We start from the raw sequence: 23,071 nt of genomic DNA, 5'->3' as shown, positions 1-23,071 counted from the left end.
TTGAATTCAATGTAGTTGAGTTCGTACCAGAGTGAAGAAGACAATGTGTTTCCAAACCGGTGCAGCATCATCCTGGAGGCCTCTATGTGCTCCGGTGAGAGCTGCAAGTTCTTCTGGAGATCTTCGATGACGGCGCGGACGCGGGCATTAATGCAGAAGTGTTCGAAGGACCAAATTGTGTTAAAATTGCAAAGTTAAGGACTTAATTGGTTAAAATTGAAAGTCGAGGACCAATTTGTGAATTTAGCTATAGTTGAGGGAACATTTTGGGTATTTACTCTAAAAAATAAATTACATTAAAAAAGAGTAAAATACCCAAAATGGTCACTCGACTATAGCTAAATTCACAAATTAGTCATCGACTTTTAATTTTAACCAATTAAGTCCTTAACTTTACAATGTTGACATGATTTGGTCCTCCATCTATTTGACCGTTTGTTCACCGTGATCGACGATCTCCAGAAAAACCTTCAGTTCTCGTCGGAGCACGTGGAAGCCTCCAGGATGATGTTGCACTGGTTCGGAAACACGCCGACTTCTTCGCTTTGGTACGAACTCAACTACATTGAATCCGAAGGGAGGATGAAGAAAGGCGACCGGATTTGGTAGATTGCTTTCGGCGGTGGATTCAAATGTAACAGTGCGGTCTGAAAATGCAACCGGAACCTTAAAAAACCGACGGTGGACCATGAAATTACATATATATCCTCAAAAGTCATAGTCAACAAACGGTCAAATAGATGGAGGACCAAATCGTGTCAAAATTGCAAAGTTAAAGACTTAATTGGTTGAAATTGAAAGTCGAGAACCAATTTGTGTATTTAGCTATAGTCGAGGGACCATTTTGGATATTTACTCATTAAAAAATTATACGTGACAAATTAAATTGAAATGATGTTGGGAAGATTCAAACGTGACATTTTATAATATTTACCCCATAAATCCATAATGTTGCAGTATTGTTTTTTAATTAACTTCCTGAGCTTTTTTTTACCTTAAAATAATTTCTCAGCTCTCCCAAAGAAGAAGACACAGTTGAACATTAGCTTTGGAGACTCTTACCGAACAGATCCGCTCGTCTTCTCCTTTCTCTCTATTCTCCATACATTTCAATCACACCCTCTCTTTCTCCGCTTCTCAGAACCAAGGTGCGTGTTCTTCTTCGTCATCGTACCAACCATTTATTGTTTAACTTTATTATTATTTTTTTTTTTGTTGCCTATGTTTACAGATCGTTTATTTTATATTCGTTGTTAATCCCTAATGTGCTAGTACATAGAATGGAGATTGGATTTGTGACTATAGATCTTATTTTGGATCGTGTTGATTTTTGTGTATTTTGGTTCTCATTGCTTTTCTAAACTAGGGTTTTTTTTCCAACATAATGATTCTGAGAACGAATGGGGTGTAAGATAGTTGGGTTAGGAGCATTTTCTGTCATTAGGAGTTGTCTGTTTTGGAGATTTGGGCAGGTGAGGTTTATCAATTATGTGATTCATACAGTGATTGTAAATCACAGATTATGAGCTGATTGTCTATTATGCTCTGCATTTTGGAGGCTGTAATAAAGATGATTGGACCACATGTTTATGTTTATTAGCATATGGGTAGTTTGTTTTGACTGTGGATTAGACATGGAGTGTCTTTTTGCAGCTTATCCGTTAGGCAGGGTCCTCTTTGTGTTTAACACAGTTAATTTGGGGTTTTTTTTTTTTGTCTCCCCAACTAATTGAGTGTGTCTATTTTTATGTAAGAGTATGAGTTTAAAATGCATGGTTACCATAGCATTGAGTGGGAGCACACTCAACGATTATATGCCTGGTTGTCACAATGTCACGTCCTTTTATTAAATCTTTTTTTGTAGTTGGGGCGCTTGACGAAACTTCTATGCTAATTACTTTGTTATATGGAATATGTAGGATTGTGGCACATTTTTATGGAGGGGGGTGTTGGAGGTGATGCTGCATTAACGGCTGCAGCACTGAACCAGCGGAGGCATGAATTTTCAAAGCTTTTCCAGTTTTATTTAGATAAAACTACACCCCATGCTCTGTATAGATGGATTGGAACTTTTGGCTTTGCATCTCTTTATGCTTTGCGGGTCTTTTATGTCCAAGGGTTCTACATTGTGACCTACGGTTTGGGAATCTACATACTGAATTTGCTGATTGGTTTTCTGTCACCTCTTGTTGACCCAGAACTAGACCCTTCAGATGGTCCTCTGCTGCCTACAAAAGGTTCAGATGAATATAAACCTTTTATTCGCCGGCTCCCAGAATTCAAGTTCTGGTAATTCTCCCTAACTTTTAACTGTTAAGGTTCTGATTCCGGTTTGCTGGATCTACTTGTTTTGGTTGTGAGGCGCTGACCATAAACACCACTTCACTAGTTTGGGCCTTGGGGCCACTTTCACTATTGAACGCAGGTGGATAATGACTTGTAAAAATCTTTGCTGAAGCAAGTTCATGTACCTGAACAGCTTTTCTTGACATTGATTAGAAATGCAGAATATTACTACAACTTTTCCCTTGCTTTCTTAAATTAATTAAAAGTAGCTGGTTTGGTGCTTTACATGCCACTTTTGAACTAGCTGCCAGTGAGGTTGATACTCGATTACTGACTCAGCGGAACATGATTAATTGACATAATCCATTTACCAATATTCTTCTATGGTTTTATAAAGTTTTTACTTTTGTGGTTCAGGTATGCCATCACAAAGGCTTTCTGTGTGGCATTTCTCATGACTTTCTTCTCCTTGTTTGATGTTCCCGTGTTTTGGCCAATATTATTGATCTACTGGATTGTTCTCTTCGTCCTCACAATGAAGCGCCAAATTTCGCACATGCTCAAGTATAAATACATCCCATTTAACATCGGAAAGCAGGTAAGCTCAAGAGATTGTATCATTTTGCGCTGAAAATGGTAGAACAAATAGCATGTTAAATGTTAGTTGTGGCAGCCTATGTTCACTTTGGATTCTATAATACTCGAAAAAGTCACAATGGTTTCTTTTGTTGACCTAACAGAAGTACAGGGGAAAGCGAGAAGCAGCAAGTAGTGGCAATAGTCCGAGAGCCGACTGAATTTGTGCATGTTTGTGGTTAGAGTAGTTGGAAAGAGGTTGAAGGGAAACAGAAAAGGCTGGAATCTCTGCATTATTTTTTTTTTCACTTAGATTTGTACTTACTATATATTTTAATATGGTATTACAAAAATATGGTCCGATTACTGATGCATTATTAGATTCTGCCACTGCAGCATTGTTGGCAAAGATTATATTTTTAGACAGCATATGTATGATCAACGTTTGATACATTTATACCTTGTAGTCTCAGATTCCATGTGATTTTGGTGCTCTGGGTTGCCTACTGCACTTTGAATTGGTGTTTTTTTTTTTTTTCTTCAGTACTACTGACTTTGTTACAGTGTAGTATCTGTTAATATATACTTGACCACAAGGTCATTGGTTCTGCACTTTGGTCCTTATTTTCATCATGTGGGATAAAAGTCCATAAAATTGTGGTGTATGTGCAACTCTAATTCTTCAATATCAATTCGCTAATAGCTCTAACTACTAACACTTGTATATTAATACCATTAATATTCAGTTGCGCACGCAAATACATTCATATTTTACAATTTTGTACAATATATATGCACATATACGCTGCGCAAACACTCTTTAACATGGCATGTCTTTACAAGAGCTCATCCTCTTGAAGTTGGTGGGTGCTTGCCTAAGCCATTCTTGCCCTTCGATCATTTTCTTTGTCATGAACGGTTTAGCCTCCGCCTTAGATAGGCTGCGCGACCATTCTACTCTTTTTGATCGATCAGCACCTGGACCGTAACATTTGTATTCCCCATAGTATACCGTCCTAGTGAATATTATAGAGTAATTTTAGTATGAAAGAATAACCATTCAAAATAAAAAAAGTATGGTGTATATACATATAGGCACCTCTGGCGTTTGGGGTCGTCCCAGTCATTCCAACCCTCAGGCTGTATAGCACTGGACATGTAGGACGAGACCCAAACCACCCTGGAATAAGGTCCCCACGGTCTACCAAGCACAGTGGTTCCTGTGCCTGTGATCTTGCATCCCAGGAAAGTAAAACCAGTGTTTTCTTCAGCCGATTCTCTGCGTTGAGCAGTGATTGCTCCACCCCCTACTGCAATCGAGTGTATTTCGCATCCCTGCACCAGCAGACTAGAAAATTAATTACCTTTGTTATACATAAAAAAAAACTTGTAAGGTGGGTATTAAAGTGATTGGTATTGTTTGGTTTATAGCTTTTAAGAACACTGATCATGGGTTCGAATCTCTACGTCATCCGATAAGTGAAGTTTTTTTCCAATTAAAAGTGCATGATTGATGATAGATAGGGTTTTGTTTATATATACATATATAGCCCTGGCCTGGATGGCTAGCTGCTATATAGCTTACCTCAAAGAGAGAAGCGGCGTTACCAAATATGAAATCAACGCCGCCTTCAATATAACAGTTGCTATAATAATGTTTACCAGCTTCATCCAAAAGAGTGTCTTGATAAGATTTAATCCTGCAACCATACCACGCACTTCTATCTCCTGAAACCCTCAACGCCACTCCTTTCCCACTCCTCCCAAATGTATTCTACGGAAAGAGTTGATCAAAATTAAACTGGATATATTAGTCTTAAACCAGTTTGCAAAAAAAGAAATACAAAAAGTAGTAAATGTATGTACAGTTATATATGATGAGTTAAAGCAGAAACCGCCCATGTTTGCATTACCATAATTGTTAAATATCTTCCAACAAAATCCGAAGCAAAAACTGTGAGTGTTGGAGAATGAATAATGTCTCCGCCGTCACTCCACGTTATAACGGTGTTGGAAGCGTCGTCTCCACTAAGCGTAATGAACGGCTTATCAACAGGCACTACAACTTTCTCTCTGCAAAAACCAATTCCGCCGTCAAAACACACAGAATCTTTTACTAGGAATCCAAGTTTTAATTTTAACGAGGAATATAATCAGACCTGTAGGTCCCCGGCTTAACGGAAATGTAAACGAGCTCAGAGTTTTTGGACGGAACGGAATCAATGGCGTCCTGTATCTTAATGTAGTCTCCATGGCCGGACTGGTCCACGATAATGAGAACGGCGGTGGAAGTTTGCTTAAGTTTAACGCCGTCGGAAGCGGCGGTTGACGCCGCCGCCGCAGCCAGGATGATGGTGACGGTGCAAGTTAATAAGAGTGATACAAGACGACGGACATGGATTCCCAAGGAAGAAACATCCATGTGCGCTGCTGATCTATTCTCTCCCAACCGAAATGCTGAGAATAAAGGTTTCATTAAACAATTCGTACGTTGTAGTGTTGTGAGTTCACCAACTACAGTGTACTACGTAAAGGGCATGGAAGTATGGGACTGGGATGACATGGCTTCCGGTATTTAAATGACGATTCCACCCTTGTTGTGTGGCTAAGCTAAGGTCAACGGAGTTTTGGTTTCAGCTCACCCTCTTTTCACCAAAAGTCTAAGTTGCAGTTAGCTTCACCAAACCGGCATTGCATAGTTTCATATAACTATACAAGTAAAAGTCACTCTCATAGTCTCATGCAATTTATTTTACACAATTATCCACATCTATCAATTCAGGGGCAGGCTTGGAATATAATATATTATATGTAATATATTTTACAAGTCATGCATATTATTATTAGATAAAAATTATATATACATGAAATAATACATTAAATTAGCATATATTCAAAATTGTAAAATTTTGTCCAACCAATCTGCGTCTGCGGTATATGCAAACGCAAATTGTCCTTTACTTCAACGCAGATAGCTCAATCTGTACTAATGGTCCGACCTGAAATGAGTGATTGAGTGAGTGAAACATGAATTCGGTACTTAAATTTTTTATGAGTTTGATTTTTGTTAATCCCCTGAGTTTTTCGCACTTCTCGTGCACATCTTTGAGTGGTGATTGTGTGGAGCTATAGTTGGATTCATCAATGATGTAATACTACGTATGTCAAAGTTCATTCATGGGTACGTGGCTGAGTATTCCAAGCCACCTTAAGTTGGGTTTGTCAAGAAGGTGGTTTAACCATTCTCCATTAAAGCCGGAGCACCATTCGTTGTTTCTAAACCTATATATTACCTATTTATGCATGTATATGCCTTATTTAATTTTTAGAAAAATGTCTTTGCATAATAATGGATAATTATATGTGTTAGGTACTTAAGTTGAACTCATAACTTCATAAGACTGATAAGAGCATATTCCAACCAATATGCATACGACAAACATTGTTTAATGTCCATGCAAACACTTATGTAGTTGACTCTTTCTACAACTACCTGTCTTACCAATTGCCTATCTCATGCTCTCGTAGAGTTGTTTCACATACCTTGCAATCAGAGCCACACACCCGTTGGCGTATATCTACTATCTATCTACTATACTAATATCTACTATACTAATAAGAGCCCAAGAGAGTTAGGCCTATAATGGGTAGAAAAAATGGCGGTCACAGATTTTAATCAAATGAATGGCTCAGATTAATTAAAAGATTGATCAGATTTAAATTTTACACTAAAATTTCCTAAAATACCCACACACCGTTACTAATTCCGTTAAAATTTTAAGAATTGCCGTTAGTTCACCGTTAACTTACTCATTGATTTCAATAAAAAAAAAAAAGGTCTTAGGTTCGAACCTCATCCCAATCAAAGTTGGCATAATTAGTACTCTATTTTACTCTTATTAAATTATATAAATAATAATTTAGTAGTTACAACAAAAAATAATACATATGCATTTCTTTAATTTTGAATTATGTGTCCACAATGCCTTTATTAAAAAAAATTATTCATTATCAATCAATTAAATAAGAGAAATAATTTTATTAGTTATATTGTCTTTATTTTTCTTCAATATAAAAATTCTTTATATTCAAATTTATTAATTGATTATATTCGCTACATTATCCTTACAATGTCTTTATTCAGTGATTTTTTTTTTATTAATTATCAATAAATTAATTAAAAGAAATATTTTCATTAGTTATATTGTCTTTATTTTTCTCAAATGTAAAATTTTTACATTCAAATTCATCAATTGATTATATTCACTACATTATCTATTATCTTTTTTGTGCACTATTTTTCTAATTAAATATCAAAGTTATAATACAAAATAATGCTATATATTTATTTACCAAGTATTTTATTAATACCATGAAAAAATTAAAAAAATATAATTAATAAAGTCAACCATATTAACTACTTGAGAGATTTTGAGAGATTTTGTGACCCTAAACCCAAAAGTATGTAAAAAATACTCATCATTAATACATCCACTATATTATCTTGCATTTGTAAACTTAGAATTACCTATTTAACCCGCACGGGCTTAGCTCAATGTTTAGTGGGACGGCGGCAGTGCGAGAATTATGTCCAAAGTGGGCAGATTCCTTGTGCGTATCAGCATTTGGCCCTGTCTGCTGAACCATTGAGTCACCGTGATTTACAACTTCCCACAATGCTCTGTCGGGTCGGAGTGTGGGGGGCCCTTGGGGTTGGGGACTCAACCTTTGGGAGAAGAATTACCTATTTAAATACGCAAATTCAACCTTCAATTATCTATACATGAACAATTTCAATATAATCCTGTCTTAATATACTTTAAAGTACTTATTTAAAAAAAAACATTGGGCATTATCCCAATCGCGCAATGCGCGTAAAAAACTAGTATAAATTATAAATTATAAACTATACCACGGGCCATGGTCCATCTTCCATAAATTCTGTTCCAAAATAACATTCAAATTATGTGTCTATACTCTATAGTTAACCTATTATGTCCATATAGTTAATAAATTGTGACTTCAATTTATTTAGAAATACATAATTTATTAATTATAGACGCATAATATGTGAAATGTAGACACATAATTTTTAGACTATATTTCACAATGCAAGATGGGCCATATTCAATGGTTTAACAATTGCCATTGGTGCTTGTTATACGGTGGACCATGGTCCACAGTAAAATTTGGCAATATTCACCAATTGTTATATCGTGCATCACGGCACATAATACATTGTGCACCTTAAAAATCTCATGTTTCGTATGTACATAATTGTATAGTGGAGTATACATAAACTCCTAACATAATACACATAATCTAATATAATACATTTTTTTGTCATCATTTAACATAATACATAATACACATAAACTCTTACATAATACACATGAACTCTTAATATAATACACAAACTCTTAATATAGGACGTATAATGCAATGTACACCCTGGTGCACGGTATAATTTGCCCACTATTCACTGAATGGGCTGCTATAGTCACATGCTAATTCGGTCTATTGGCCCATATATAAGCCGGCGTAGTGGAATAGCCCAGTTCGAAGGCGATCCATTTTACTCTTTCGAAGCCCATTTTGTATCAAGATTCAAGACACCTTCTGCGAGTTCTATCTATAAATAACGTAAAGCCCTAACCCTATCCTCCACAAATGCTTCTGCGTTCTATAGTGTTTAGCTGCCACACACTGTAAAGAATTAGGGTTTCACAGATTTTTAGTTGAAGCGACGGCGATGGATGAGAGGAGGTATGCGATGATGAGCATATAATAATCTCGTTAATCTGATTGATTGCTGAGGATAATATCTCCAATCCATTCTAATTCACTGAGCTCCTCCTCTCATCTCGCCATTGTTAACTGCTTTGTGTCTCTTTGTTTTGTTCCGGATTGCAATTTTTTTCCGATTTTATAGAGGTTTGATCGCTGAATCGCATTGGAAGTGATTTCCGAATCTCAGCAAAACTGCGATAAAAAACATTCATTTTCGGATTTACTGCTCTGTTTAAATACTTCACTTATTTTTCCTGATTTATTTGCTGCATATATTAAATAAACCAGAGCTGATCGATATTAGTGTTGATTGCACATAGTACAATTATAATTTACGGTGAAATGATTGTTTGAAATTGGTGTACATTTGTACAGTTTGACTATGTTTGATCCAATTGTTGGAGGGCCAAATTAGAATCTCTTGTATTACTATATATAAAAGCTCAAACTGGAACCTTCATGGAATTTTTGCCCATTGCAATGTGGATTTTGGATCGAAGAATGGAAAGCAATTGTTAAGATTCACTCATATAATTGGTTGATGTATTAAGGATTAATTGTTTATTAGGATATCTGGGAGTTTAAAACGAATATGAATTCATCTAGAGTTGTAGGAATGATATGCCATTCTTGTTGGGCTTGAATCAGTATATGTTATGGTCTTGACTCTCAATATTTATATCACCATCCAAATTTAGTTCTTTGTATTTGCATGGTAACTAATATGCTTTCTTTGTCACTTAGACGGATTCCCTAACAATTTGCGGAGTGTATTAATAATGTTGCCAGCAAAATATCAAAACTGAGAATAATGTGTTTGGCCATTCCATTAGCTAGTTGTGAAGTATAAATGTGAGGAATAACAAGTAGCCATGCAAGGCATGCAGTGTTATTATTCGATGGAAAATATTATATGTACTCTTATTTTTTTACTAACCTCTATCCTTACACACAAAATGTTAATGTTAATGGACAAATTTAGGGAGTAACATTTTAGAGTCCAGAACTCTTATTCAATAAAAAGTCTCTTGGTATGACTTTTGCAGGGTCAGTAATATGATCAAGTAGCATTAATTGTCCTATTCTTGCTCCCAAAAGGTGACATTTTTTCGTGGTCAAGGTCCTTATAGCACGGTGACTAAATGCTCATATAGCATTGTCATATTAGGGTTCTTGGGTTTGAATCATATAGTCCCATTCTTATTAAATTAGCATCTTAGCCTAATAGTAAGCTAGGCAGATCATTTGTGCTCATTGACATTTGATCCTCATTTGAATTCGAGAATCAACCTTTTGTTAAAAGAATATTAATATATCCCACCACTCAATATTCCATCAATATCTATGCAAAATTCTATGTGGATTCCCTTTGATGATGCTCCACTGACGTAGACGAATAGTTGATCGCCCAAAAATAAACCATCCATATTTACGAATATATAATCCTTTGATTAACCAGCCGGCCTAGGTTGATCGGACCAATCTACATGTGTGTGTATATATTCTTTGATCTTTGTCCTTTAAAGTTGTATACAAAATAAGGGACCAGGAAGTCGAACATAATTCATTACTCATGGACCTTGCTACATCCTAGTATCATATAGTCCCAATTGTACCACATTTAATCATGGAATATAAGAAAAAGGACCTTACTATATATATACACCAAATTTTATTTACTATGATATTTCATTCGTATAGTATATATACTCCGTATCTTAGAAAAAAGAGTTTAAATTATAATGATATTAATGATTAAACGACCGTGACTCATCAATAGATATTTTGACTCATCAACAGATATTTTAGTAAGTTATCTTGTCCATTAACTAATTTTGAACTCACCCAACTAACTCTAGAGTAAAGGAATTGACATGAGGTGACATCAAAATGGATATACAAGCAACAATGAGTGATGAATTGGGAATGGGATTAAAGGCATCCGACAATGAATTGAGTGAAAGTTGGCGTGTGGCCTGGCCAACTCCAAGAATTGAACAAATGAATATGCGAGAAGTCATTGTTTTACAACGTTAATTCAAGATATCACTATCGAATTGAAGCTCTGAACAACTGGGGAAATGTGTGGCCTCAATCTTCCTCAATCATTATATTATTTCTTAATACGTCCATTTCATTGGTGTTTCATGTTTGGATGGATAGCAAGTTGGAGGAAGAAAAAAGAAGAGGAATATAAGATGAATAACCCAAAGAAAAAGGAAAAAAAAAAAAAAAAGAAGAGAAAATTGTGCTCCAATGAAATCAAAGATCGAAAAGGGAGAGATGATTAGAGACAACAATGAAAAGGGACTCCCATGAAAATAACATCTAATGACACTTAAAAACTGCACTCAAGATTATTGTACTAAGTAAATCGCAATCTTATATAAAACTTATATGATGGCTCAACTAAAACTTGTGATTTTTTGATACAACAATCATGTTCGATCTACCACTCGGCCACCACTTTTGACTTTTAAGAGACCATTGTACTTTTTTTTTTTTTTTTTTTTTTTTTTAATGTATGATACTTTATAATTTTACTTTGTGCATTTTGAGTATTTAAAATTTTATAATAATTATTACTAATTTACCATTACATATTTTTTCAATTACTTGTAATCCACACTTTTTATCTAAAGCCTTATTATCACCCATTCCTATTTTGGAGCAAAAATAGATGACTGATGGTGCATATATAATTAAGACAACTTATTTCAAAAAAAAAAAAAAAACAACAACAACAACAACAAAAAAAAAGTAAGACAACTAATCATAGGAGATGATTGACCTAAGTTCAATGCACTATATATAAGATGGACAAAGCTACACGTACAAACAAAATATATGATTAAAAGATACTTATACAATAATAATTTTGAATATGGAATAAAAAAATTGTGATTTAGCCCTTCAAATATTTCTTATTGAGAAATGTGGCTCTACAATTCTTAAGTGAATAAAATGAGTAATCTTGGCAAGTTGAAAGAACCATTGGCTTCAACAAAATTATCAATTTGGTCTAGAGTAATCTTAATTAAATCAGTTAAGATTTTTAAAGTTGAGGGACTTAATTAGAGAAAATTACCATTGATTTCAACAAAATGACTTAAATTGATCATTTTGCTATAGTTAATGGACAATTTCAATAATTAATTCTTTTTTTTTTTAATTAAAAGATGGCAAGAATCTTGCTACTTGCGTATGCCCTTCACCATTTTTTAAGTTTTTTTTTTTTAAAAAACAAAACAAAATTGTGAGCATTAATTAGTATTACAACAAAAATATAATCATGTTAATTTTGTTTAAACTTGAAAAGATTTGCTTGGTGAAGAAACCCTAAGTACATAGTAGTACTTGTAAATTCATGATATAGATGAAGACGAGTTTTCCTACACGATGTGGAAACAACCTTTTCATAAGATGTCCCTTTAGGGACCATTTAATGGCCGGTCCAATGATTAGAGGATTGCGTTTCTAAAGTCTTTTGTTATTTGTCAATTTTCGATCTTTATTCCTTCATTATCCATTATTATTGATCACCACTTATACATAATTCGGCATATATCAATTCTTTGATTTACAAGAAAATTTATGATCACTATTTAAATATACGTTTTGAGTGAAGTCCTCCTTCTATCTTTAGTCAGTAAAGAGTCACGAGGAGATGAGCCATCTTAAGTTACCATAGCTGATCTGATCACCTCAAACCAAGGAAGCGCGTCAATAGGTATCTAGGTCCTACAAAGAGTTGAACTTGAAGGGAAATATATTATATGGGAAATTCTATGGTGTCTAGTGTAAATTGATATGGTACTAATCAACACTTTATAATTTCTCTATAATTTTTATGCGATATATAATTATATAGGAAATTTTTAATGTGTCGATCAACACCAATACCTCTTGTACCCGATATTACACCAAAGTGAGTGATAAAACCTTGAGTTTGTATTGAATGTCTTCACAATATCTGGTACAAATTTAAAACCTTTAAATTTTCAAAGCTTTTGACTTGTACAGTTGTACTCAATACAAGTGACACTACTGTCGATCGGCACAATACACTTTACTAATTATATATAATGGTAATAAGATGTGTGAAGTGGCATAACATGCTTTAGAGTTAGTTCTTGTGTAATGTATTATCTATGTTGATTAATTTTTATCTAGTTATACAAACTACAAAGTAGATCAAATATTAATACTCGCTTATACAGTTATACTCTAAACTCATCATCGTTAAAAAATGCTTGTAAATAATAATAAGAGCATCTACATTAATGTTTTTTTTTTTCTTTTGATATTTGGAATAGTAAAAACCACGTGTGTAATTTTTGAACAAATGAGAGATGGAGTTTTTTTTTTTTTTTTTAAATGTTTTTTTCTTCTTCAAGCTAAGTGCAAAACTTTTGTAAGGTCCACTGATTGAGAAATGAAAACAAAGCTCTATGCTTTTCTCCGAGTGCTAGAGACGCAAGCGCCCAGTTGGGCTCGTGCAATGCACGCACTTGCTGGCGCATCTACTTTTTTTTTTTTTTTTTTTCTTCGGCGTCAACCCTCTTTTTTTTTTTTTTTTTTTCTTTTTCCTTTAGAATTGATGAGGATGCTCTAATATAACATTGTTTACCTGTGTTTTTAATACAAAAATGCAAACTGAAAAAGTACCATAAATATTACTATATATAGACTCTTGTGAGGCCAAATGACCAAGCTAGCTAGCATCTAGTCAGCTTGTATAATGTCGTACATAACATAAATGTATATATAACACAAAAAAAAAAAAAAAAAAAAAAAAAAAAAAAAACACAAAACGGTACCATGTTTTACTGATACATAAAATGTTATTACATCAATAAGAGGAACATTACATAGGAAGTGTAAATAGGAAATGGAATGAATAACGACGTCGTACACTTCGTACACCAGATAGATGACAGCATACAACAGATGAAACAAACACAGAAACCTTAACTCGATGCACACATTAATTTCTCCAATATTTCAAAGAATCATTACTATTGATTCTTGGATTCAACCCATGGAGTACGTACTACTTTATCTTGACACTTGACAATAATAATCATAATATTAATATTAATTATATATCTATAACAATAATAAATTGAAGGACGTACGAGCTGAGATTGCTTCAAATTCGTGGCCTGCATGCATGAAAATACAAAGCCAGTCAGCTTGGGAACAGTCCATCACCAATTTACATGCAACTAATAACGTGACAATATGACATGCATGCAATATTTAATCTGCAATATGCCACATTTTATAATTTTTTTACCATTACATAATCACAACGTACGATCTTCTTGCAGCGGTAGTAGTAATAATATAACGTTAAAACGTACTAGGATTGAGATCTAGGTAGTGTGCATGGATGATGCCTTCACTTAAACCTCGTTCTAGCTAGCTTAGGTGGTAGGGTGCATGTAAGAACACACACACACACATATATATTCAAAGACTTAAGAGGCATATATGCTGCATGTGAAGTAGAGCTAAGTTAATTAATTGATCGGGAAAATACATGTTTACTTGTTTATATTTATGTTCGAAACTAGATTGTCTTAATTTATAGAATGAGATAATGAGTTTGAATGACATGTCGTGTCATACCGGCATATGTTCAAAAGTTTGTGTTTTAATATATAATATTTATATATTTTGTAAGGGAACTTGTGAAATGATTTTCTTTCTTTATTTTACCCGACAAAACTTACATATGAGGTTTTCAAAGGAAAATTCTAAGATCACTCACGGAGGATAGTTTTCAGTACAATCTTAAAAACATACATGGTTGTGTTTGTAGGTTCTGAACTAGGTAATAAGGAGGAGATCAGAGTATCGACCCTAAAAGCATACATGGTTGTGTTCAGTAATGGTTGGGACTCGGGATTACGGGGTTTCCTAGAATAATATAGTGGAATATATAAGTAGGCCAGGGCTGCTACCTTTTTATGAAGTAGTGTTGATGAAAGATGATCAATTGGAGGAGCGGCGGGTGGTGGTCCGGTAGTTGGGGAAGGGCACACGGCCGCTCTCAATGTAGTTGACGTCATGAACCAGGATTTCATAATGCCTCTTCACCTCGTCGGCGGTCTTGCCGCCGCCGACCGCCTTGGCAACGTTGGACCAGCGGTCGGGGGTGTTCTTGTCGTACACCGCCAATGCCTCTTCAAACGCCTTGTTCTGCTTGGCGGTCCAAGACCCGGAGCCTTGAGACGACATTGAACTTGAGGCCATTGCTATTTCTTTTTCTAATTAAAAAACAGGGATTTTGAATTGAATGGCTGAGAGAAAAACTGTTACGTTGCTAATAATATATATTGAGATATGATGGTGTGCCAAAGTGAGGGCAAGACTGCTTCTTTATATACAGCTCCAGGAATGAAGGGGGGGTGGGGTCTCACCAAGTGGACTATATAAAACTTGCAAAGAGTTTAGAATTTTAGTGATTTGTCTCCTTAGGAACCACAAGAGATGTAGGGCAACTGGGCATACTGTGCAAAACATTTTACCAATTCCTCCACAATCACTAGTATTCTTCCCACAATCATCATTCTCAATTTAAGCTGTAAATTTGGTAACATCCATCAAAAAGATCAAATTTTTCCCAAAAATATCTCTGTGTTCTTCAATTATTATGATCACATCAGTATTCCCCAGGAACCCTTTAATCCCTTCTTCACAATGACTCTGATATCCCTCAGAAAGATCAGATCTTTCCCAAATATATATCTGTGTTCTTGAATTGTCATACTTGCAGTTATGTGCATCCAGTTAGATAAGTAAGAAAGCATTGGAAGAAGCCAGTCCGTTATGGACAATTTAAGTTGATTTAGCTCTTTCTGATTCTTTCTCAGAAAAGGCGAGTTTTTACTGTGAATAAATTAATTATGTTCTAGCTCTCTAAGTGTATACTCGGGTGGTGGCTGTGGATTTCCTGGTCATCGTCCAAAAAGAAAAAGAAAAAAGAAAGTATTAGAGAAATATAATGCATTAGTTACTGCAAATTACTAAAAAGAATTGTGTGAAAGCCCTTTAATTTGCTTGGCTGCAATGAACATTATGGGTCCCTGATTCATTCACTGGCTAATAAGACTACAAATTTGATGAGTTGTATACACCAGCAGGTGTGGTACAAGGATGTATTTCTGTGTGTTTTCTGAGGTATTCAATTCATGTCTTGGAAACAATATACCATGGGGAGATAAAGTCGTCCGTACAATGATTATGTCATGTTGGACGAGACTAATGGATGTTTGACACGTGTCCCAGGAATCTTGCCAGTTTGGGGCTGTGGAGGTTAGGACTTAGGACCCTTATCTTGAAATCTTATTGTGTGTGTTTGTTATTGCATTTTAACAACGTGGGTATCTTTTTTTTGTTAAGCGATCAACAAACGATAGTGCTCATCTTTTAGCTCGGGGGTCCGTTTCTTTGTCTAGTTGTAAAAAGTGATTTTCCCATCCTCGTTCTTTCATTTGTAATGCATTATTTTCGGACCTGAATTAATTACTATAGTTATTCCTTTCAAGAAAAGTTTGGTCTTTGTTGAAGCAGGGTAGGGGGAAGTGGACAGAGTAAATCTTTACTTATTCATTCTGAAGATTGATTCTGTACTCATTGTACTGCACTCCTTTACCAGCCATAACTCTCATATATTCTCTGCATTATTACAAGACTAGGGTTCTTATCAAATCTTCAGAATATCTCCTTCAATCCAAGTTTTCTGTGGTGGTTCCTTGGTGGTTTTATTGAGGGCACGGGGCTGGCTCGAGACCCTTAATTCATGATTCTCACGATCTTTTTTCCTTTGTTATTTATATAATTTCATTGAGTATTATTATGAAAAGACGTTTTCGAACACTTCGTGGTTTATAGTTAGACCCGGAGGACTAAAACAGGCTAAAGTGAGTTGCCTTGTCAACATTTAATACTTAGATGAGAAAGAGACAATAATTTGCTAGGCAGGTGTATCAGCTAGACAAGCTAGACCCTAGTTTACAACATTTTTGTTACATCATATAAACAGTCAACTATGTTAAAATATAATCATTGGAAACACCATCATTAATGTGAAAGTACCCATAATCACCTTGTCTTTATCCTTAATTTCAACACCCATTTTCATAAACTTTATAAATTACAATGTTTTTAGCATCTGTCAGCCAAAACTGCACACATGCAAGTCTTGGATGGAATTATATGATTTGTTACAAATCTGCACTTCTGATTACACTGATCTTAGGATCACGAGAAAAACTGTCAGCCACTATCTGAAAATATGCATCGAGTAAATCCCGCCAGCTTAGCCAGTAAACGACCAGAAAGAGGTAAACCAGTGTATGTTACTCATGACTGGTCAGTTTAAACCAAGAAATACCAATAGGTCGTTTTCATTGAGAATTGAACTTGGAACTATGTGGTTACGAAGCTAATAACTCGACCAACGTAAGTTGCCATTTTTACCATATCCATTGCCTGGTGTAGGCTACAGATTTGAAGGGGAAAGGGCAAGCTTGATGGCCTTCAATTCAATCTATCAATCAAGTTGATAATTGGGTAAGAATCTTGAGCAAAGATGATATTACAAGATATGGGTGTTTGAAGCAATTTGATGATTAGATTAGATTGATTGGGAACAGTAGAAAGATCCGAGATATACATGGAAACTAAAGGAGCAGCAGGAGCAAACGTTGGCAGTGGAACACCATACGATTGGGAGCTATATAGTATCAGCAAGTTGGATTAGAGTAGCCCCCCTAACTAGCTAGCTATACTATCTGGTCCTATAATGTAATGCCCGCCGACAATTAACAAGTAGAGTCATATGATTCTGGAATTCGTAGGACCAACTTTGCCAAAAGATGACCCAAAAGGCTCCCTTGAGGGGCCCCTCTTTGGTGGTTCCTCTTTCATGGCAAATCTGCAGATGCTACACCCTTCTTCCCAATCTTGCATTCTTGCTTCTTATTAATTGACATCTAAGCTTGAGTATATAATTATATATGACCCAATTCAACCTTAGTCTTAAGTCTTAACCGAGTTTCTGAATGGATGGGTTTAAAGATGACCTAATTCTGATTATTAAGATCAAATGTTTACTATTTATAGTACTGTATTGTAAAATTATACGTCAACAAGATGCTGAACTTGACGTTCTAAACTTCTAGCTGACATACAGATTATTTGTAAATGGTGAAAACAAAGTAAAGTTTACAATTGCACCGGTGGGGGGGTGGGGGATGGACTTTAATTTGCTTATGATTAGTGGAAAGTTACAGGGGAACAACTTTGTAGGATCAAACAAAGAAAAGAAAGAATTGAAACCTGTGGGGGGTTGAAAAGATATGCATTTAATTTGTGCAGATATTTGGGATTCAACCAATCATCACCTCTACCTCTCATGGAAAGCAACATCTATTTATCTCTCTAACCTGTGGGATGTGGTTGAGTGGAATGGACTCATCACTCATTCATCCTTAACCAAAGATCAAGGGTTCGATCATTGACTTTGGGTATGGAACATCCTTAAATCTCTAATCCAATTGTCTCATCCAAAAGAAATGTCTACAGTCCAACTATGGGATTAGTTACTGTGTCTGACAGTAGAAATCCCGGGTATACCAAAAAGAAGCTATCTCTATCTCTGGATCCTTCTTCCTATGTCTACCGGCCAATTGGGAATTAGGGATCTAGCTTAGATTGGTCCTTTCTGCAACTTGAAAACCTACATTACCTTGGACCTTGCACTAAATGGTCCATGCATGCACATACATTACAATTATATTGTTTTCCTTTTTCTAAATTCATCAAGTTTTGCATACAATCTGGGATGGCTAATTACTGGTATCAGTATGTAAGGAATCAAGAAATTTCTAAGGAATAAAGATGCCGCCATTGGCATCTGCCAGGCCCTACATTGGAACAAATAAGTCAATAAAAGATCCTCTTCCAGGAAATGATCAAATTCTTTGAACAAGGAGTCAAGTTGAAGCTGGAATGAGAATCTTGATTTCCATTTGTATCTATCCTTGGTTGATAATATTGGTAATGTTTATTGAAAAATTTCTAATTTTTGGTTGAGTACTCGATTCTAAAAGAAAAAGAAGTTAAAATGCATTGTCAATTTGTCATGAGCTCACCTCCAGCCTATTGTGCTATACAACATGACAAAAGAAAAAAACAATGTAGAAATATATTGCCCCGAACCAATGAATATGAGAATATATATATTTTTTAAAAGTAAAAATGTATTGTATTCAATCCAAACCTGACCCCATTGTGTTATACAACACAAGTTACAATCTTATTTTTGATTAATATGAAACGTCACATTTGCTTTAAAAGAATATATGAAACGTCATTATCACACCAATAAAATAATTTCCTTTATGATAATACATTTGTGACTTGTTTGTAAATCCTCTCAATCGCCGCCGAGACTCGCTATAGGTCCTCTCAATCGCCATCTGTCCGATCAAGCAACAGAACAACTCAAACAAGTCCGTGGAGTTCTTTATCCCACATCTATTTGGGTAAAGTGAGCATGCCAACCTATAAATAAAAAATAAAAAAAGGAAAGGACAAACGCCATAACTAAACCAACGTACTAAAATCAAACAAATATCATTTAAAGTGATTGTTTTGGGTGGGAAAGGAGAGTACAAGGGATAAGAATTGAACGAGTGGTATAGTAGTAGTAGTGATTGTGTTGTGGGAATCCAAAAGCTATGAGTGTTTCAGCTGCAGCTACGTTATGTATGTGGCGGCCTCTTAGTGATGTTTGGATAAGAACGTGTGTAGATGGTTAGGTTGATTAGGTGAACTTAATGCATTTGCATTATTGGTTGTACTAACATCGTACTACTTCATGAGCTGACACAATTTTGTCAATTTTGTCATTGGGACAATAACACAAATCTATTGTTAATTAAGGCTTTAGAGGTTGATTAGTTTAAATTTGGATATATACAAAATTTAACTTTATTTGTTGGGCACTTGAGGAATCAGCATGAAATAGATTTTAAACAGATCCGTGACTCAACTCATGACATTATGTGAATGGTGTGGCCAACTAGCTTTCATAATATAACATTCAATTCAATCCAATTCATTTCGGCCAATACTTCCTGCCAAATGGACTTCAAAGGTTTTTAATCAATTATTTTTGGGCAAACGGGCTAAAATAATTCACAATCGCATACAGCCCAATACGTATCTAATACTTCAGATTTATCAATTTTTGGATCCAGTATTATACAGTATCTCCCCATCAATTGGTTCGGTAGAAAGTGGATTAAGATTAGCATGAACATACCGTAAAGATAAAATTTAAAAAAAAATAAGAGACGGATGAAAATGCAAATCAACGTTTACATCATTCCTCGAGAACTTTGTAAATACAGATTTACAAACAAATCGAACCACAGATAACCGAAACGGATAACCAGAACACGCAGACTTAAAGTAACACCAAACACCATAGCAGAAGGACCCTAACAAGATCTAATATCTAACAGATCCAGGGACAAAACATTAACCACGCAACAATAAAGCTAGATTAGTTCCTCCAGCTTCCATCATCGCCTCCCCTAGAGTAGCGGTCACCTCCGCCGTAGCCACCGCCTCCATAACCACCTTCCCTGCGGCCACCATAGCCGCCACCGCCGCCACCACCATAACCACCTTCCCTGCGGCCACCATAGCCGCCACCGCCTCCACCCTCACGACGTCCACCACGGAAACCGCCACCGCCGCCGCCGCCGCCGCTTCCGCGAGACTGAGCCTCGTTAACAGTTATGTTACGCCCGTCAAGAGACTGGCCGTTCATCCCCTCAATAGCATCCTTCATTGCTTGCTCATCCTTGAATGTAACGAAGCCAAAACCTCTGGATCTACCGGTCTCACGATCGTTGATGATCTGATCCACAACAAAATTCAACAACAGTCAGAATCAACCAAATCTACAAGCTAAAAACACAATAATAATAGCAACAAACTCAAATACATATATACGTATAGGGGCGAAACACAAAAGCGATCGATCTTAACCTCTCAACAGAAAGAGGAAGATGAACGTACCGTTTCAGGGGAAAGTAATAGTAACAAATAGTAACACAGAGAGAGAGAACAGTAGATCAAAGTAACATAGTAGTAGTAACAGAGAGATCATGTCAACAAAGACGAATCGGGTGAAACCGAGATTCGATCACTGCTCTGAGACAGACAGACCTTCGATTCGATGACCTCGCCGAAGGAAGAGAACGCATCATGTAGAGAACTTTCAGTGGTGGCCCAGGCCAAACCACCAACGAAGCATCTGAACTCAACTTCTGCCATGACTGAAAGGAGAAAATACAAGCAGAAGCTAAAGACTAGAAGAGAAGACGATGAGAAAATGAGAGAAAGAAGCTGTGAATAAATAGGCGGATGAAGCTAGGGTTTAGGGCGGGTTACGGTTTTCCCGGTGCCCAACGCGCGCGGCGCCTCTTGGCCCATCCTACTCAGAGTGGAGTGTGATTATAACCCTGGTTGGATAGAGTTAGGTCGCGTTTGGTTATCACTGATTTCTTTGTTTTACTAGTTGGTGAAAAAGCGTATATAACCAAACAGAAACAAGTGCAATACTGCGTCTAACTAACCAAGGTTAAACATGGGTTGTGAGATATTTTTAGAGTGGACCCCACGCGTGATTGATTGCCAACGGCAAAAGTATATCCGGACAAGAGATATTATTCTTTACTCTGTCCTCCTTTTACCAAATCCTGGGCCCGATTAATTGTTTCTAATTGGGCTGGACCCATATTGACCGTTATTACAACATAATTCTTTGGCCATTCGAATTACAAGGTTTGATTGAAAAAAATTACAATTCTCTCATTTTGTTGAATTGTAAATTCATACTCTTCTCATATGAGAATTGATTATTCTTATTTTTAGTATTATTATTATAAATGACATTTTAATTTTAATCTTTATACCACTTCTTTTCTTCTCATTCTCAAAATTTATATTCCTCCTTACCAAACAATGTAACTTGAATTCATACTTTATTCACACCATATTCTTTTCCTATCGAATTACAATTCATCCTCCCTAAATTCCTTCATTCCAATCAAACTCCCTGTAATATTACACGTGCTTTTAATTTTATTTTCAACTTTTACTTTTGTACTTAAACTCTTATGGTATGTTTGGCAAAGTGAAATTGCAATCCGTTTCCTATATAATTTCAATAAGTGACAAATTTTAAATTTTGGTTAGGAAAATTGCAATTCTATGTAATTACAATTTCTCAAATTTGATGAATTGCAAATCACACATCCCCAAAATTGCAATTCCATAATACATGAGAAGAAAAATTTTAGAGTGTAGGGACTAAATTGTTCTCCCTAATAATCATACATCCTCTCTTAGAAATTGCAATTACATGAGCATTTTGGTCTTTATATTACTCATACCCTTCCAATTCCAATATATATATATATCAAAAACTTTAACTGAAATTTTCAGTAATTCTCTTTCTGTTTACCAAACAAAGAAACAACATGTTAATATAGACTCTGATGAGTTGGATACATATAATTTAGTATTAGATCTCGACTCAGGTGGTCAGAAGCACCAAGTGATCGACCTAAGTTCAATATTTTTGTTTCCGAACGAAACAAAGAAACGACATGTTAATATGGACTCTAATGAGTTTGATACATATAATTTAGTATTAGATCTCAACTCAGGTGGTCAGAAGCACCAAGTGATCGACCTAAGTTCAATACTTTCCGAACGTAACATTTTTTTTTTTTTGGAATAAGGGTCAAATTGGTCACTGAACGTAACACGATAGTGCAATCAGACCACTGGACCTAAAAAATGCTCAATTACCCCACTCAATAGTGTAAATCCCTCCAATTTTACATATTAGCCGGTTTTCATCCATCCTTTCCGGTTGCCTTGCTGACTGGACTCTTACGTGGCATTTTTTTTAATCTTTTCCTTTACTTTTCCTTTCTTCCTAATCTTCTTCTTTCTTCCATCTGCTATCCTTCTCCTCGGGCAACAATCTCCCCTTCCTCCATATCGTAATCAATCCCTAAATTCAATCTGCCCACTACCACACCCATTGCACCGCTGCCAAGTGATTTCTTTTCGTTCTCAATTTTAGCACCAGCCTCGGAAATCTCATTTTCGGACTTCTTGCTGCGGCGATCGTGGCGGTGATGGTGACGGCGTTTTGATGCCTCCTTACCACAGAAACGACAAAGAGTTCACTTTATACCAACTAAACTCAAAATAAACTGCAAGAAATACATACCCAACGGAAAAAATACTTCTTGAGAATTAATTGTAGAAATAACCAAATAGTTGCTTGTTTGACTACCAATGTACATTCTGGGTC

The 23,071-nt window shown here is 35.7% G+C and overlaps 3 protein-coding genes and 1 long non-coding RNA gene across 5 annotated transcripts; 1 reads left to right on the top strand and 3 right to left on the bottom strand.

Annotated features, from left to right (window-relative positions):
• Positions 1-972: 972 nt before the first annotated feature.
• On the top strand, positions 973-3,366 carry LOC109165861 (protein RER1B-like). 2 transcript variants are annotated; one of them, XM_019314820.1, is made up of 4 exons: positions 973-1,148; positions 1,920-2,289; positions 2,704-2,884; positions 3,027-3,366. In XM_019314820.1, exons 2-4 carry the CDS (start codon positions 1,937-1,939, stop codon positions 3,081-3,083), a joined length of 591 nt encoding a protein of 196 aa, XP_019170365.1. In that variant the 5' UTR covers positions 973-1,148; positions 1,920-1,936; the 3' UTR covers positions 3,084-3,366. The 2 variants fall into 2 exon arrangements, with proteins under 2 accessions (XP_019170365.1, XP_019170364.1); XM_019314819.1 differs by lacking the exon at positions 973-1,148 and having other exon boundaries at positions 1,892-2,289.
• A 198-nt stretch (positions 3,367-3,564) lies between these two features.
• LOC109165860 (putative pectinesterase 11) lies at positions 3,565-5,296 on the bottom strand. Its single transcript, XM_019314818.1, has 5 exons — positions 5,022-5,296; positions 4,776-4,935; positions 4,448-4,636; positions 3,962-4,197; positions 3,565-3,878 (listed from the first exon to the last, which is right to left on the bottom strand). The coding sequence occupies exons 1-5, from the start codon at positions 5,282-5,284 to the stop codon at positions 3,683-3,685; spliced, it is 1,044 nt and encodes a 347-aa protein (XP_019170363.1). The 5' UTR covers positions 5,285-5,296; the 3' UTR covers positions 3,565-3,682.
• Positions 5,297-14,346: 9,050 nt separating this feature from the next.
• LOC109164930 lies at positions 14,347-14,585 on the bottom strand. The gene is made up of 2 exons (XR_002051447.1): positions 14,520-14,585; positions 14,347-14,450 (listed from the first exon to the last, which is right to left on the bottom strand). It is a non-coding gene; the product is annotated as an uncharacterized LOC109164930 (long non-coding RNA).
• Positions 14,586-20,031: 5,446 nt separating this feature from the next.
• LOC109165804 (glycine-rich RNA-binding protein-like) lies at positions 20,032-21,134 on the bottom strand. The gene is made up of 2 exons (XM_019314744.1): positions 20,908-21,134; positions 20,032-20,596 (listed from the first exon to the last, which is right to left on the bottom strand). The coding sequence occupies exons 1-2, from the start codon at positions 21,013-21,015 to the stop codon at positions 20,237-20,239; spliced, it is 468 nt and encodes a 155-aa protein (XP_019170289.1). The 5' UTR covers positions 21,016-21,134; the 3' UTR covers positions 20,032-20,236.
• Positions 21,135-23,071: the final 1,937 nt, after the last annotated feature.

This window comes from Ipomoea nil, unplaced genomic scaffold, assembly GCF_001879475.1.
Source record: "Ipomoea nil cultivar Tokyo-kokei standard unplaced genomic scaffold, Asagao_1.1 scaffold3069, whole genome shotgun sequence".
Taxonomy (NCBI): Eukaryota; Viridiplantae; Streptophyta; class Magnoliopsida; order Solanales; family Convolvulaceae; genus Ipomoea; species Ipomoea nil.
This window is presented reverse-complemented; position numbering and strand designations above follow the sequence as displayed.

Bases quoted from the DNA above. Each gene is read 5' to 3' on its own strand.
- LOC109165804 (XM_019314744.1), bottom strand. From the start codon at position 21,015: ATGGCAGAAGTTGAGTTCAGATGCTTCGTTGGTGGTTTGGCCTGGGCC. The intron at 20,597-20,907 runs GTCTGTCTGTCT...GTTGTGGATCAG, and splicing joins GCGAGGTCATCGAATCGAAG to ATCATCAACGATCGTGAGAC.
- LOC109165861 (XM_019314819.1), top strand. From the start codon at position 1,907: ATGGAATATGTAGGATTGTGGCACATTTTTATGGAGGGGGGTGTTGGA. The intron at 2,290-2,703 runs GTAATTCTCCCT...TTTGTGGTTCAG, and splicing joins CTCCCAGAATTCAAGTTCTG to GTATGCCATCACAAAGGCTT. The intron at 2,885-3,026 runs GTAAGCTCAAGA...TTGACCTAACAG, and splicing joins CATTTAACATCGGAAAGCAG to AAGTACAGGGGAAAGCGAGA.
- LOC109165860 (XM_019314818.1), bottom strand. From the start codon at position 5,284: ATGGATGTTTCTTCCTTGGGAATCCATGTCCGTCGTCTTGTATCACTC. The intron at 4,637-4,775 runs GTAATGCAAACA...CTCTTTCCGTAG, and splicing joins GAAGATATTTAACAATTATG to AATACATTTGGGAGGAGTGG. The intron at 3,879-3,961 runs GTGCCTATATGT...AATATTCACTAG, and splicing joins GACGACCCCAAACGCCAGAG to GACGGTATACTATGGGGAAT.